Source organism: Podarcis muralis, chromosome 1, assembly GCF_964188315.1.
Source record: "Podarcis muralis chromosome 1, rPodMur119.hap1.1, whole genome shotgun sequence".
Lineage (NCBI taxonomy): Eukaryota > Metazoa > Chordata > Lepidosauria > Squamata > Lacertidae > Podarcis > Podarcis muralis.
In genome coordinates this window covers 115,386,894-115,403,061 of record NC_135655.1, presented here as the reverse complement: position 1 = coordinate 115,403,061, position 16,168 = coordinate 115,386,894, and the positions used below count along the sequence as shown (strand labels likewise).

General features: G+C 43.4%; 1 protein-coding gene across 4 annotated transcripts in view; it reads right to left on the bottom strand.

Moving 5' to 3' along the window:
• Nucleotides 1-16,168, bottom strand: part of GPR155 (G protein-coupled receptor 155) — a 35,153-nt gene that overhangs the window by 8,610 nt on the left and 10,375 nt on the right. For all 4 annotated transcript variants that reach the window (XM_028749291.2, XM_028749300.2, XM_028749276.2 and 1 more), the window contains exons 3-11: nt 11,312-11,711; nt 10,374-10,539; nt 8,217-8,372; nt 6,213-6,296; nt 4,903-5,023; nt 3,907-3,991; nt 3,723-3,813; nt 1,747-1,960; nt 1,324-1,431 (exon numbers count right to left, since the gene is read on the bottom strand). In XM_028749291.2, the coding sequence (XP_028605124.2) occupies nt 1,324-1,431; nt 1,747-1,960; nt 3,723-3,813; nt 3,907-3,991; nt 4,903-5,023; nt 6,213-6,296; nt 8,217-8,372; nt 10,374-10,539; nt 11,312-11,711 (1,425 nt within the window). The remainder of the gene's footprint in view (nt 1-1,323; nt 1,432-1,746; nt 1,961-3,722; nt 3,814-3,906; nt 3,992-4,902; nt 5,024-6,212; nt 6,297-8,216; nt 8,373-10,373; nt 10,540-11,311; nt 11,712-16,168) is intronic.

Below are 16,168 nucleotides of genomic sequence, written 5' to 3'. Positions count from 1 at the left end.
CAACAAATTCCCATACAGGGAGCTTACTGCAGCTGAACACTGTATTCCTTTCTGCTGCCAATCTTAGCAGCGATAGTTCCTGCTAACTTAGATGAGTAGTTCAAGAGGCCTAGGCTCCTTTCCTCTTCCTTACTTGTTAACCAATGACACACACTCTAGTCTCTCTAGTCAAGTCGTTCGCTTTGCCAAAGAATATGCTGCCCTTCTTGACAAACAGGTGAAATTATTTTCTTCCTGCTACTGCTTCCTTCGTTGTGTGATCCTCTATAGACCCACAAAGAACATAGGGAGTTGCTGTCCCCAAACATTATGGTTTTCTATCCATCCCATGTAAAGCCTCTTAGAATATTCTCTGAAGATTGTGGGAGATGATGCAGCAGTAAAAAAAGGTAAAAAGATAAAGAACCCCTGGATGGTTAAGTCCAGTCAAAGGCAACTATGGGGTTGCAGTGCTGATCACGCTTTCAGGCCGAGGGAGCCAGCATTTGTCCACAGACAGCTTTCCAGGTCATGTGGCCAGCAGGACTAAACCGCTTCTGGTGCAAAGGGACACCGTGATGGAAACCAGAGTGCACAGAAATGCCATTTACCTTCCCGCCACAGCAGTACCTATTTATCTACTTGCACTGGCATGCTTTCAAACTGCTAGGTTGGCAGGAGCTGGGACAGAGCAATGGGAGCTCACCCCGTTGTGGGGATTCGAACCGCCGACCTTCTGATCGGCAAGCCCTAGGCTCAGTTGTTTAGACCACAGTGCCACCCACGTCCCTACATGCAGAAAGTTCAAAGGGGCTAGTGGGATGATGCCTTGCTTTTCCAGCTGTCTTAAAAGCAAGGTACGGTCGTCCCCCCCGCCATTCTAACCCTCTCCCAAATTATAACAGGAGGCAGTGAATGACTTCCTACACCCGTACTGTCAAAAGTTACTTTTGGGCGTATTCATTTTTTCACTCACTAAAAATTAAGCTTATTATCAGTTTGGCCAGTTACCATCAAATAATTTTCCGAAACCCGTGTGGCAGTACATGAATACGACCAAACTCAACCATAAGAGCTCCCTTTATGTATTAACTGTGCAGCTGGAAGTTCACACATAGAAAAGGGCAACAGCCACTGACCCTCTCTGCCCTTCCTGCGCACAGACCCCCTTTACGGGACTGATATGTGAAAAGGTTCGTAACTTGAAATGTGGGTGATGTACTCTCGGCCTGGCACATGCAGACCTCTTAACGAACAGATGTGCAATTTTGCAATTTCACATGCTTCCGTTTTAAAACTTGTAAAGGGGCTTGAAAGACACAGGATACTACAGTTGTGCTTCACCTGTCTCAATTGATGTCGTGCAGTTATCGCGGGCGCTGCTACTACTGGATCCTGGCTCTCCTTCAGAACAGCATAACCTTCTATTCGGCTTTTGGCACTCACAGCACCCTAGAGGAAAAATGGCAGATTAGAAAGGTGTCTATTTTTCTAGAGAGTATTGTGACAGCAAGACAAGATTATGCTCTTTTAAATGGGCCTGCAATGGGTTAGTAATTCGACTGCAGTACATTATTTGAGCGGGGAATTCAGACATCACTGCCAAGGTGAGCGGGGGATTGCAAGTGGCAATGTCTACAAGTTTAGGTGTGGAACATGCATGCCTGGGTCGAATAAAAAAAGGAAAACAATTGCCTGACAGAGGCCTTAGTATGCCCTATTGCCGTCAAAGGTAACCAGGCTTCTTCTATTAAGGATTTATCATACCTCTTTCCATTGAAGGGTCCACCAACGAACGAGAAGAACTGTCTGGAGATCTACTGCGCTCGTTAAATTCCCTTTCTGTTTCCTCTGTTTGACTGTGTTGGGAATCTTGGGTCAACACCTCATAGCTGGCTTCCATTCCAGATCTGTTCATACACATGAGTGATACACCCGATATCAATATGCTGATGGATACGATTACTGCTGTGATAATCATCTGCAAAAATGGGGGAAGGGGAGAGAGAGAGGCAGGAGTTCAGTAGGTCCCTTGTCATTTGAAAGAACCTATGCGAAATTCAGCATCACTGTGTCTCTAAAATACTGAATAAAACAAATGCTATTTGCTTATTTGAGGCTGACACACATCTCAAATTCAATTCGAGGCTGACACACAGTCAAAGGCTGGGAACAGATGTTTGTATTACAGTACAAGTCGCTTTTGGGGGGGGGGGGACCAAAAAACAATAATAACATTCCATTTGCCACATTCACCTGCCTCAGATTTATTTAGAACTTCTTGCTGAAACCTGTGCCTCCTCTGGTTCATACTGTACACCAGATATCAAGTTTAATGTCGGCTTTGCAACTTCTCAAGCAAAATAATCTAATCCTCAGTACTTTGCCAACATCCCCTTTCTCTACCCAACACCACGCATATAATTCTGTCGAGCATATAGAAATCTCGGCTGCTAAAGCACTCCTCAAGTATTGCAGGGATGCGGTCAATTCTACACCTTGTTTCTTGGAAGTTGTGTTTCTTTCCCCCCTGTAAAAGTGAATCCAAGATTACAGTGGTACCTCAGGTTAAGAACTTAATTCGTTCTGGAGGTCTGTTCTTAACCTGAAACTATTCTTAACCTGAAGCACCACTTTAGCTAATGGGGCCTCCTGCTGCTGCGCCACCGCTGCACGATTTCTGTTCTCACCCTGAAGCAAAGTTCTTAACTCGAGGTAATATTTCTGGGTTAGCGGAGTCTGTAACCTGAAGCATCTGTAACCCGAGGTACCAGACGGAAAGTGCATAGTAGGGGTGGGAAAGCCTAAGGATGAGGGGCTGAACAAGGCCCTCCAGGTCATGCTTCCTCAACCTCAGCCCTCCAGATGTTTTGAGACTACAATTCCCATCATCCCTGACCACTGGTCCTGCTAGCTAGGGATCATGGGAGTTGTAGGCCAAAAACATCTGGAAGGCCGAGGTTGAGGAAGCCTGCTCCAGGTCTTCCAAGCAGTCACTGTGATTCTCCTCAGGCCATACATCACTGTCCTCGTTTCAATATTGCTTGAAACACTATTTGTTTCTCTAGGTAGAGGGGTGTGCCGTTTGGCTAGAACATACCTTACTGTACAAAAAGGTAAGAACTACATCAGTTACGGCACCAACTTTTGCCTTATGGCCCTCTGTAAGGTTGCCCACAAGTAAACGTGTCCAGAGGAGGGCAACCAAAATGGTCAAAGGCCTGGAAACGATGCCTTATGAGGAACGGCTAAGGGAGCTGGGCATGTTTAGCCTGGAGAAGAGGAGGTTAAGGGGTGATATGATAGCCATGTTCAAATATATAAAAGGATGTCATATAGAGGAGGGAGAAAGGTTGTTTTCTGCTGCTCCAGAGAAGCGGACACGGAGCAATGGATCCAAACTACAAGAAAGAAGATTCCACCTAAACATTAGGAAGAACTTCCTGACAGTAAGAGCTGTTCGACAGTGGAATTTGCTGCCAAGGAGTGTGGTGGAGTCTCCTTCTTTGGTGGTCTTTAAGCAGAGGCTTGACAACCATATGTCAGGAGTGCTCTGATGGTGTTTCCTGCTTGGCAGGGGGTTGGACTCGATGGCCCTTGTGGTCTCTTCCAACTCTATGATTCTATGATTCTAAATAAGGTGCTTGGCCTGAAAGGACATCCCTCCCCTGGAAGGCAGAATTCACAGACACTGACTACGGAAGGTCAACTATTAAAAGACAGGAGCGGAAGAACCTCTATACCTGATCTTTCCCATAAAAGAACGCAGAATCAATGATGTTATCCGAGCGTTCACCAGAGATTAACAGGATTCCCACAAGAACCGCTGGGATGCTGCAATAAACAAAAGAACCAAGATGAACCACACAGGTCATTAGCTTCTGGCTTCCTACGTATTTTCTCAGTAAAGAGCCTCTGCCAACATACCCCCAGCCAGCTATAATGATAAATCCGACAGGGATCTTTATGGCTTCTCTTCTTTTCAAAAGCAGCAGAGAGAAAGATAAGAAACCTGAGAACGACAAAGTTTGAAACTTGGTTTATTTCTTTTTAAGGAAGCAGTGTAACCCACCAAAGTGGGATGCCTCATCCCCTTATAACCACCGAAGGGATTAAGAAATAAGGATACACTGTAGGAAACAGGAACATAGGAAGATGCCGCACACAAAGTAGACCACCTCGACAGCTCTGTTGGTAGAGGATGAGACTCTTAACCTCAGGGCCAGGGATTCGAGGCACACAATGGGCAAAAAAGTCCAGCATTGCAGGGGGTTGGACTAGATGACCCTCGCGGTCCCTTCCAACTCTACAATTCTAAGATTTTATGAAAGGCAGACCAAACTAGCAGCAACTCTCTTCAGACAGGAGTCTTCTCATCTCTATCTAGAGATGCAGGGGACTAAGTCCCAGGAAGCAAAGCTCTTTTACTGATCTAGCACAGACTTCTAAAATATGCAACAATCCAGCTGGCAGGCATATGCAGGATAATCCAGACTAGGAAGGAAGCTGTTGTTAGTATAGCGACTAACAGAAACGAGATGCAATCCAGATCAATTCCCAGCTCAGCTACGGACTCAACTAGGTGGTTTGAGGCAAGCCACTTTCCTACTTGACGTCCAATCTGCAACATAAAATTAATACTGGCCCTTCCTTACAGGGATGTTGTGAATATGATGATGATTCTAATGTGCGTGATGTAATTTGCACACTGAAAGCGCTATATGAATGCAAAGCATTCTGGGCCATCCGGTGACAGGCTGGACACACTAGGAAAAAACAGGCTGACTCGGCTTGGAAGGAAGGAAATGTACAGACCACTATCGCAAAGGCACTATTAATTAAGAGGGGAAATAACTTGCAGGATCACCATAATGCACATGGAGTTGCATTTTGGATACCCCATATTACTGCTTTTTAGCTTACCTGTCCACAAAAAAGCACTGTAAAGCGCACTGTACAGGAAGATGAACACAAGGATTTGCAGAGTGATGCTTCTCTCTTTAATAGTGAAATTCCACATTACCATTCCAACACAGGCTACAAACTGAAAGGTAAAAATCAGGTTTATTTTTAACTCACTTTACGGGTTTGCCATGCAATGGCAGACATCTCAGAAATTAAAATTCACGTAATTAATGAACTGACTGATTAACAGGCTAATTGTAGCTTTCCCTTTGCCCTGTTACTTTGGGGTGGGAAGGGGAAGAGGTGGAGTGGTTTCTGTTTCCCTTCCCTGGCCTATAATAGAGGTAGTATCAGAAAAGAGCTTTATTTTATTTTAGATTATACAATGCTTGTGCCAGAGAAGACATAATCTTGGAAGAGGCATGCTTGCCCCCTGTTGTCAGAAGGGGTAATGCATCTAAGACAGGATGTTGAGTATCCCAGCGGGCCAGTCTTGCCCTGCAAGGCTGTTTTCCCCAAATGACATTCATCTGCCCATCAGCTGACATTACTTGCAATGGATGGCAGGACAGGGTTTCGTCCTACATTGGCTACATGCACTGTTTCTAGCAGACGAGCACAGAAATTTGCACATTCAGCTTACAATATTGTGAAAGAACCAAGTTTGCATATACAGTGGCACCTTGGTTTATGAACTTAATCAGTTCCGGAAGTCTGTTCTTAAACCAAAGTGTTCTTAAACCAAGGTGTGCTTTCCCATAGCTGCAGGGGACTCAATTTACAAACAGAACACACTCAACAGGAAGCGAAACATGTTCTGCTTCCAAAGCAAAGTTCACAAACCAAAACACCTACTTCCAGGTTTGCAGCGTTCATAAACTAAGGTGTTCTTAAACCAAGGTAATGCAATGCTTGGGGCAAGGGGAATTTCCCAACCCCTCCTTTTCATTGCAGGTGCCTCTGAAAGATTTCCCCAAGTTTCTCTCCCCAGAGTCTCATATTCTACCCAACTCTCAGGGAAAACTTTTGTTGGGGTACGCAGAAAGCTGCAGTGGAGAATTCCCTTTGCAGAAGCAACTGAATGTATTGATTTATCTATCATTGTTTATACTCTTCCATCATGGACACAAAGCAAGATGCATGGGATTTCCAGGTTATCTCCTATGAATACATTAGCCAGGCCTACTTGGTTTCACTAAGATTGCTGTCTGTGGCACACGCCTTCAGAGCTTCAGCAGAAAACAAAACACTTCCTGCTTATTATTACTTTCAAAACCATCCCTTTTACAAGAAATGTTCCATATGTTTATAGTCTACGTTATACTGACCTGAGCAATGAGTAAGTTAGTTGTAAGCATGTGAGGAAGCTGCTTGTATTTTTTACTTAGAAGAATAACACCAAGGGACCAGATCTGAAATACAGGTAAGAGAGTCAAATTCCAGTTTCTTTACAAAGAAGGGATCACATCAAATGCATGCGTGTTTTTGGTCAAAACCTGTCCCTTGTGAGAGTCAGCATTCCGATTTTTACAAGCGAGTTAATTATCAAGCCCCTTAAAAATGTTCCGTTTGCTTAACAGGTAGAAACCACCACCGACTCCCAACATGCTTAGCAACCCTGTCTTGTCCGCTGCACAAAAAACTTTGAATGCAGCTACAGCTAGCCCAATCAAGAGATCAAGTTTTTCATTTTGGTTTCAAGCTCAGAAGACTTCAGTCTGAAATATCAAATACCCTGAAAACAAGGATTCTGTAGATAGAGCTAGGTGGTGTGCAGTTTCAATGCAGCTCCCTCTATTTTGCAGCCTTTACCAAAGGTGTCACAGGCTTTGAAGACACTCGAACTCAGGACGCAAGGAAGAAATGCGCTAAGAGGAAGACACGCTTGGCAAATCCACACTGCCCGGAAACCAATGTCCCTACTGTGGAAGGACGTGTGGATCCAGAATTGGCCTCCACTGTAACTTACAGACTCATTGCTGAAACCGCGTTCATGGAAGACAACCTTACTCGGTTATGAGTGATTGCCAAAGAAGACAACCCCCTTCCCCCACATGAAAATATTCATGTACAGTTTTCACCCACAGGGTATAAACACATGGGCTGTATTCAACGTAGCACCAAGGAGATTCCTCTCCAGAGCAAGGAGAAAATCTAGCACTGGCAGAACTCTCTCTCCCCACTGTAGGATGTTCTGTAGAGTTCTCCTGGCCCTCCTGAGCAAGACTTGGGGAGGGCACAGAAGGAAGTCTAGCAGGAATCCTTGGCGCTGGCTTCTGCTGGCACAAGTTAGTTGGACAGAGGCCATTCTGCACCCCCCAAATACAGACATATATATGAAAATGTAATTTGTGAAACAGTCCTCAGTCTGGAACAGCACAGCACAAGAAGCGCTTGGTGTCTTATTCATAAAACTGGAACATCCATAGATATACAGTGGTACCTCGGGTTACATACGCTTCAGGTTACAGACTCCGCTAACCCAGAAATAGTGCTTCAGGTTAAGAACTTTGCTTCAGGATGAGAACAGAAATTGTGCTCCAGCGGCGCAGCAGCAGCAGGAGGCCCCATGAGCTAAAGTGGTGCTTCAAGTTAAGAACAGTTTCAGGTTAAGAACGGACCTCCGGAATGAATTAAGTACTTTACCCGAGGTACGTGTAAATAGGGCTACCTGTAAAAAAAAAAAAAACCCATCTGACAGTGTAGGGGGGAGAGGGAAATCTATTAATATGTCTGGTACAGTGGTACCTCGGGTTAAGAACTTAATTTGTTCTGGAGGTCTGTTCTTAACCTGAAGCACCACTTTAGCTAATGGGGCCTCCCGCTGCTGCCGTGCCGCTGCCGCGCGATTTCTGTTCTCATCCTGAAGCAAAGTTCATAATCAGAGGTACTATTTCTGGGTTAGGGGAGTCTGTAACCTGAAGCGCCTGTAACCTGAAGCATATGTAACCCGAGGTACAACTGAATTCTGAAGCTTTCAGGACAACCGCTTTTGCCCTGTACTGTCTTATACAATTCCAAGACTGTTTGCCATTATCACAAGCTTGTTAACGTTACAGGTAACCTTTTAACAAGAAGGGTTAGAATTTCACATAGCCCAGATTGTCAGCTTCTATTAACCTGCAAGTCTTCCAGCAACTGGCTATGGTAGAAACTGAAAACCCAACACCGTGCATGTTTACTTGGAATTAAACACGCTGTGTTCAATGGCAATTACTTCCAAGTAAACATGCTCAGGTTTACACTGTCAGGCTTACATGTTTGAACATGCAGGTTTATATGCTTCATTCCTCGCCCCCTCCCCAATGCAGTTTCGAAAATTTAAAACTCACCAAAGAGACAAGGCTGACGATACTAATATCAAAGCTAACGTTTTGGATTGAAGATGCCAGTCTAGTGGGATCCATAGATGGAATAGTCAACAGCCAGGCAGAAACATACATGATGGGGGCAGAGACAAAAGTGCTGATCACCATACCAGACGTTATCTGCAATCAGAAATTAAGGTGACAACAAGGACATATGACTTCAACTGCAGATCAGGAGAGGAATATAAATGGGTCAAAACACAACTTTAATGATGTGTGAGCTTTGTGGATCAGCATCATCTGATGCGATTTATAAATGGAAAGTATTCAGCAAGTAAAAGCCCGCAACACCATTTAGTAATTAATAATCAAAATCTTAATAATATCAAATTTGTATTCCACCCTTCAACCTAAAGATTTCCAGGGGAAATATGCAATATTAAAATACAAAGCTTAGTACAAGAACCATAAAACAAACAATATACAGTGGAACCTCAGTTTTCCAGCATCTCGGAAGCCGAACACCCGGAAGTAATTGCTTCCATTTCTGAACGTGCCTCGGAAGTCAAACGGCTTCTGAGGCGCATTTTTCATTTTCCCCCATTGACTTTGCAGCCAGCCCACCGATCCTCGGTTTTCGAATGTTTCAGAAGTTGAACGGTCTTCCGGAACAGATTACGTTCAGAAACTGAGGTCCCACTGTACAAAACATCAATGGAGAAATTTAGACAATCTATAGCATAACCCTCTTGCTTCAACCAAATCCAATGCAATCTGTAATGCATAATCCACAAATGGGTTAAAGGTGCATGTATGAAAAGGTTGAAGACCACTGGAGTAATATTTTATTATTTGTTTCATAAAATTTATATACCGATTACTCGATTCTAAAAACAACAACCAATACCCCTTATTGTAAAAAAAACCCCAACACCTTTACCTTTGCAAAAAGGTAAAAGAGTAAAATCGAGAAAAATTCACAACCGTGCTTTAAAATGTACTAAAGTTAAACTACTAAAACAGATTAAAATTATCTCAACTTGTTAAGCATCTATGCAAGGTTTTCTAAACAAGGATGTTTTTAGCAGGTGCCGAAAATAGTCCAATGAAAGCGCCTGGCTTGATATCAATGGGCAGGGAGTTCCAAAGAACGGTGGAGTTCTTACAAATGTGGAGCAGGTATTATGAGCCACCTGTATTAGTGCAAATTCCACTCATCGGAGTGGTCGAGCGGGCACAGGTGGGGAAAGGTAATCTCACAGATAAACTGGTCCAAAGCTGCCAAGGACTTTATATGCTAATAGTAATGCCTTGAACTCATTTTTAAGGCGTTTCAAATATTGATAATTTCAACATTCATGCGGATGCTTTACCTCAATCAAGTGGTATTTAAACTTTGTTAAATAAATAATAATAAAATTTAACCAGTTAAGTGACCCTTGAACGTCTGCAAAAAGCATGAAGTAGAAATAACCAGTAATGTTTCATTACTATGAACAAAACAGATTACTGTGTATGTAAGCCAAAATCTGACACATAACTAAATGTTCTTAGGCACAGTGAAATCAATAGGCACAAGTGTATATTGCATTATTATTAACAACTGTGGCCCTTAATCTCTGAGCAGGGTTAAGAAGCCAGGAACGCTTGTATAAGAAAAAACTGTTGGGAGTAACGGGACACGAGAAGGTGTTAATTTTCTTCACGAGCATAAAACACCCCATGAATGAGCTAATTGCTGGTGCGGTGTCAGCCAGGCCAGTTGCCATGGTAACAGCCCAGTGCCCTGACTCTATCTGTGATTAATGCATGTCTGCTCAGCGCTGTGTCTCTGCAAGTCAGTTAGCTGCTTGTCACTTGTCCAATGTTACGTCTTGAATTTCTGAACTTATATAGAGCAACTGAGATACTTTGTACTTGCGTGTATCTGTAAATATCTGTATCGGGGGGAAACTAGAGGCTGTATCTATATCTATATCCATATCTACATCCAGAACTGTTTTACTGAGCCTTATCTTCTGCAACAGTAACCTATCTAAACCTTTCTCAGCTTCTGTGTGGTGATTGGTACTGGGAGCAACCACCACTGTGTGGATATCTCACCTGAGATTCCCAACAAAATCAATTTTTTAGGTCTGCCCTAAGTTTACATTTGGTTCACTAATTGTTCAGGAGACATACAATTTCAACCTCCATGTTGAACTGAGTTGCAAATATTGCTACACCAGGAGCTGATGGAAAGACACCATACAGAAATGCATAGTTTGATAAACTGGTGTGGTTGACCACGCTGTCGCTCTTGTCGAACAGTTCCACCATTTCCCTGCATAGAAGCGGCATCAACAGCCTACAACAAAGAAGGGGAAAAGGAAACACAAATTACCCAGCGCCAATCTTACTATTTTCTAGCCTCAAAATGCAGCCGTAAGGAATACTGGAATGAAACAGCAGGAAAAGACAAAGTCAATGTTTTGAACACACTACTCGCCACAATTCAATGCAAAGTTTCTAAACACTCTTAACACCCACTGAGACTTAAGTGTCATGCTGGAAGGACATATAGGAATTCTGCTTTAAATTTTGCCTGTGTGTTTTAAGTAGTCATGCTTGTGAAAATATTAATCAGGTGATTCATCAGCTGCAGCTTAAGATGTAGATGTTGAGTCACCTACAGAGTGATCTCCTTAATTACAGTTTACGGATGCTTGGTGAATTCAATCATTTTGCCACTTCCTCCTTTAGCACCTCCACTGCTCCAGAAGGTTGGGGGACCTTACACAACCATGTTGGAGGAAGTGCTGGAAGAAGGTTGGCCAAGAAGTCACTCTCCCCACCCTTCCGTCCACAGGATCCCTCTCTACTGGATCAAAAGCTCTCTGTGGATGGAAGGAATCTTTTCATTAGCAGAAGGCAAAGTACAGATACAACCCAATGGGTATAAGAATTGTCCCCCAAACAGCCTAATATGTACTCCCAAAATGCTAACAGTTAACAGGAAAAATAAATGTTGGAGACCATTCCTGCACCAATTTCATACCGCTTCTATCCTATGAGAGTAGCTATGCACACAATACCGAAAGTAAGAGAAACACAAATGATTAAGAGGGAATCAAACTTACAGTTTCGCTGTGATGAGAAGAATCAGTGCAACAAATGTACCCTTCGTCAGCTTCTTTATTTGGCCCACCATTGTGAGGCCCAGATAAAAGAGTGCTGAGCCAGAAAACGAGCTGCCAAGTCCATCAAAGAAGTTTTCCAAATATTCGGGGATTTTTTGCTTAAGAATGAAGTTTGAGCCAATTCCTATGAAGACCATGAACACAATTGGGTTCTGCAGCACTCGAAGAAGCCCAAGTCCCACAATCTTGATTTTGCTGTGAGAGAGATTTTGATTGTCTCGCGATTTCTGGATTTCACAGAAGATAAATCCTAAGGGATTTAGCATCATAAGAGATATTGGTGCAACCAGGTAAATGTACTGGAGATACTCTGGATATGTGGTTTGATATAAAGCTTCAACTACAAGAGAGAGAGAGAGAGATGGAAAAAGAATTATTGACAAGGATTTTAATGGAAATGTTTACACCCACACACATCACTCTATTCTTAAATATATGCAGTTTCTGAAAGTCACATGGGCCAAGATCCAAAGATTTTCATCCACAATCTACTGTTCATGCAGGAGAGCTTTCTTAGGCAAGCAAGCAAGCAATCATTTTATGTGCGTTATGTGCGTTATGTGTGTGTGTGAGTGAGTGAGAGAGTGAGAGAGAGAGAGAGAGAGAGAGAGAGAGAGAGAGAGAGAAAGAAAGAAAGAAAGAAAGAAAGAAAGAAAGAAAGAAAGAGGCAATATGAAGTGGGTGGTTTTATCTTGCACAGCAACTTCAAAAAGTTATTTTGACTGCGCGATTAAAGAAATCAGTTGATTTAACGGCTTGACTAAAATTGACACAATTAACCAACTGATTCAAATGTGCATTAGTAAAAATAGTTCTGAAACAACAACAAAAACACAGTTTGTTTTTAGGTGCAGGGGGAAAAAGTGTTGACAACATTGAATGGCTTAAAATCTTTCCATACTAGATTGCTCTTCCGGTAAACTGATGCACTCCCTTTGCTCAGATCCTGAAGATTGTATGCAACTAAGTCTAGTGTTAGAAATCCCACAGGCACCAGACGAGTTTTGTGACTGGCGTGGGTCTAATTGTGACCACATGGAGCTCTCTAGATGCAGATGCCAGGCTGGCAACTGCCCTATCTATCTGGCTGGCCCCTCCAGCTTTCTGAAGCAGGTAAACAGAAGAGCTTATTGATTGCATTTCTATCCCTTCCTTTTCTCTAAGAAGTACATGGTTCACACCCCACCCCCGGCTTGGTTATTCCCTACAACGACCCTGTGAGGTAGGTTAAGAGGCTGTGCCTGGCCCAAGGTCACCCAGTGAGCTTTATGGTTTAGAGGAGATTTGAACTCAGGTCAGAGTCCAGCAGTCTACACTACCCTGGCTTCCTAGAGTACTTCTGCTTACGGGGCAGCTATATGAATTAAGTAGGTGAATAAATATGGGGGAAGCAAAACGTCACTTAAGAGAAGGATCTGAAATGTTTGCCTTGAAGCATGGATTTGTTTTATTCTAGATTGTTTGAATGTGTTGTAAACCACTTTGAGATTATTTTTCTTTATAATAATAACAACCACTTTCACTGGGGGGTGGAGGTGGACGGTGCCTAGATATTCCTTTATGGCGAACGTAACCCTGGTTTAAGGGGGCCATTAGGCAATCAGCTTATAGATCTTGATTTTCTAACATTGACTAAGTCCTACTCAGAGCAGACCAACCAAAATTAATGAAGCTAGGTTAGCCATGCACAATGAACTTCAACAAGTCTATTCTGACTAGGACTAGAATCAGAGTTGGAAGGGACTACGAAGGTCATCCAGTGTAACCTCCTGCAATGCAGGAATATTTTGCCCAATGTGGGGCTTGACACCATAACCCTACGTTTAGAGAGTCTACTAGCTTTGGGTACTGCCCCTGAACTTTGAAAAACAATCCAGCACTCCCATTAACTTGCTCCCATTAGGTCTGCCCTCATTCCATTGTTGAAACCACATTCACATTGTACTACAATCAGGATGATAATGAATAATAATAATAATAATAATAATAATAATAATAATAATAATTTCTTATTTATACCCCGCCCATCTGGCTGGGTTTCCCCAGCCACTCTAGGCAGCTCCCAACAGAATATTAAAAACACGATAAAACATCAAACATTAAAAGCTTCCCTATACAGGGCTGCGTTCAGATGTCTTCTAAAAGTCAAATAGTTGTTTATTTCCTTGACATCTGATGGGAGGGCATTCCACAGGTGGGCATCACTACCGAGAAGGCCCTCTGCCTGGTTCCCTGCCACCTCACTTCTCGCAGTGAGGGAACCGCCAGAAGGCCCTCGGTGCTGGACCTCAGTGTCTGGGCTGAGCAATGGGGGTGGAGATGCTCCTTCAGGGATACCAGGCCGAAGCCGTTTAGGGTTTTAAAGGTCAGCACCAACACTTTGAATTGTGCTCAGAAAAGTACTGGGAGCCAATGTAGGTCTTTCAGGACTGGTATCATATCGTCTCTTGGCGGCCACTACCAGTCACCTGTATGGCTGCCGCATTCTGGATTAGTTGTAGTTTCCGGGTCACCTTCAAAGGTAGCCCCTTATAGAGCGCATTGCAGTAGTCCAAGCGGGAATAAAATACCAAACGTTGGACTGTATCCGTCCCATCGCCATGAACAAATAGTCACAATCTAATAGAATGCTTTCCGGTACAAAATGCAATACCCGCAGAGGCTCCTGCCTCCTGCATGTGTGAATGCCGTCTTTCAGATTTAGGTCCATACAAATCTGGGACACATCGATGAGGCCCTGATCTTTAAACCAGACATCTGAAGCTACTACTAAGCTTTAAGGAAAGGGCCACTTGGCTTCTGTCAACCACATCTGCTTTATGCACCCATCTGTACGTTCAAGAGTGCTACTGGACTGTAAAGAGATCGGCAACTGAAAAGTCCTAGAAATTTTGCTGCCTTAGCTAACTATTCACAACCCTGTTTAATCTACGGGCAGAGTTCAAGCATTTGCTGCTGGCTTATTAACCTGTGACTCTGTTGTGGGTCCTTATCTGCAGGGATTATGTGGCGGCAATAAAAGATCCCAGGCAGTTATTCTGGTGACATTAAGCTCTTGCAGGAAAGAGCTTTGCAGAACGCCTGCTAAAACACTACAGGTGCTATCCCAAAGCTGGTGCAAGGTTAACTGCAAAACAACAGCAGAAGAAGTAATATAAAAGACAGTATGAAGCACACACCGAGACTGAGATGAAATGTGCACTAGGGAGCCCAGGTACACAGCATGGAGGGTGGTGATAGGCTGTGGTATCAGCTGCTATTCAAACACACAAAGAAGTGGTAAAGCTTCACCTTGAACCAGTTGAGAGTAAGGGAAGCCTTGGGCTAAATAAATATAGCACTGCATATAGCCTGGCCCTTTTAAGGTGCCACCTTAGAAGCATAGGAGATGAGGAGAAAAGGGCATCTATGGTAACAGAACATGCTAGCAAGCCACATTATGGCATGAAGATGACAAGCGTCGGCCCAGAAACCCTCGCTGCTTTCGCACAAAGGTCCTTCAGGAATACATGAGGCTGAAAGCATTGACAGAAAGCAAAAGGCACCCCCCTCTAGCCAAAACCTAAATAACATTTTTTACGGTGTCACTGAACTGCAACCGAACGCTCAATGTAGCTCACAAAATATTTAAAGGAAACAATGCAAACATATTAAAACTGTACTGGGGGGGGGGGGGGCATGTCAAAAATTCCTGAAAGCAACAACAGCATGCCTCCCCAAGCAGGAAGTAAAATGTGACACTACCATAGAGAAGGCTGTAACATAAACGCCAAGGCCACCCCCTCGAGCTGCCACTGTTTTATATGAGAGAGGACATTTCTATAGGCGAGTCTTATAGAGATATAAAGATTGTGCCTGAAAACTATCCAGCAGCCCATGAAGTTTTTCTAGCTATCACAACAGTTTGCCATCTACATTTTACACTCCTGTATAGAGAAAAGAAGGTGTATGCAAATTAAAATCATTTGCATGCATGTGCTTAATTAGTTGCAAGGTGGTATTTTGAGTGCAAAAGTCAAGTTGCCACCTAATTTAGATTTGGGGGGAATGCCCTGATACAGTCAAATGCAAAGAGGAAGGAAGGAGAAGTAGCAATGGCAAAGCAGAGATTTGGTGTCTTTGCGAGAGCCAGTGTGGTGTAGTGGTTAAGAGCGGTGGACTCATAATCTGGTGAACTGGGTTCGATTCCCCGCTCCTCCACAGGCAGCTGATGGGTGACCTTGGGCTAGTCACACTTCTCTGAAGTCTCTCAGCCCCACTCGCCTCACAGAGTGTTGTGGGGGAGGAAGGGAAAAGGAGATTGTTAGCTGCTTTGAGACTCCTTCGGGTAGTGCTAAAGCAGGATATCAAATCCAAACCCAAACTCTTATCCCTCTTTGCAAACACAGGGAGAAAATCCCAAGTGCTCCCCTATTTGGTAGAAGAAATCCAGAAAAGGAAGCCACAGGGATTCAAACCGCACTTATGTTTGTAGCAACAGGTTTCATATCTTACAAGTCGTCTGCATATTCTCAAACTTGACACAAACAACTTCACTGGGAATTTTTGGAGAAGAGGTCAGGCCCTATATGCAAAAAAACGGAAAACCTCACCTGTCTTGAAAAAACTCCTAGCTGTATTGGATTTCTAAAATACTCAAAAATCAATTTTCCTCCCTCAGAAAGTCCCATGTTCCATTTTGTTTACAATTTCGCCACTCAGCGTAATTAGAATTACTTATGGTATGTGGTGCTTAAAGGACACCTAACTAATGTTTAACTATGACCTGTTAAGTCCCTTTTAATGATGGGAGTCAAA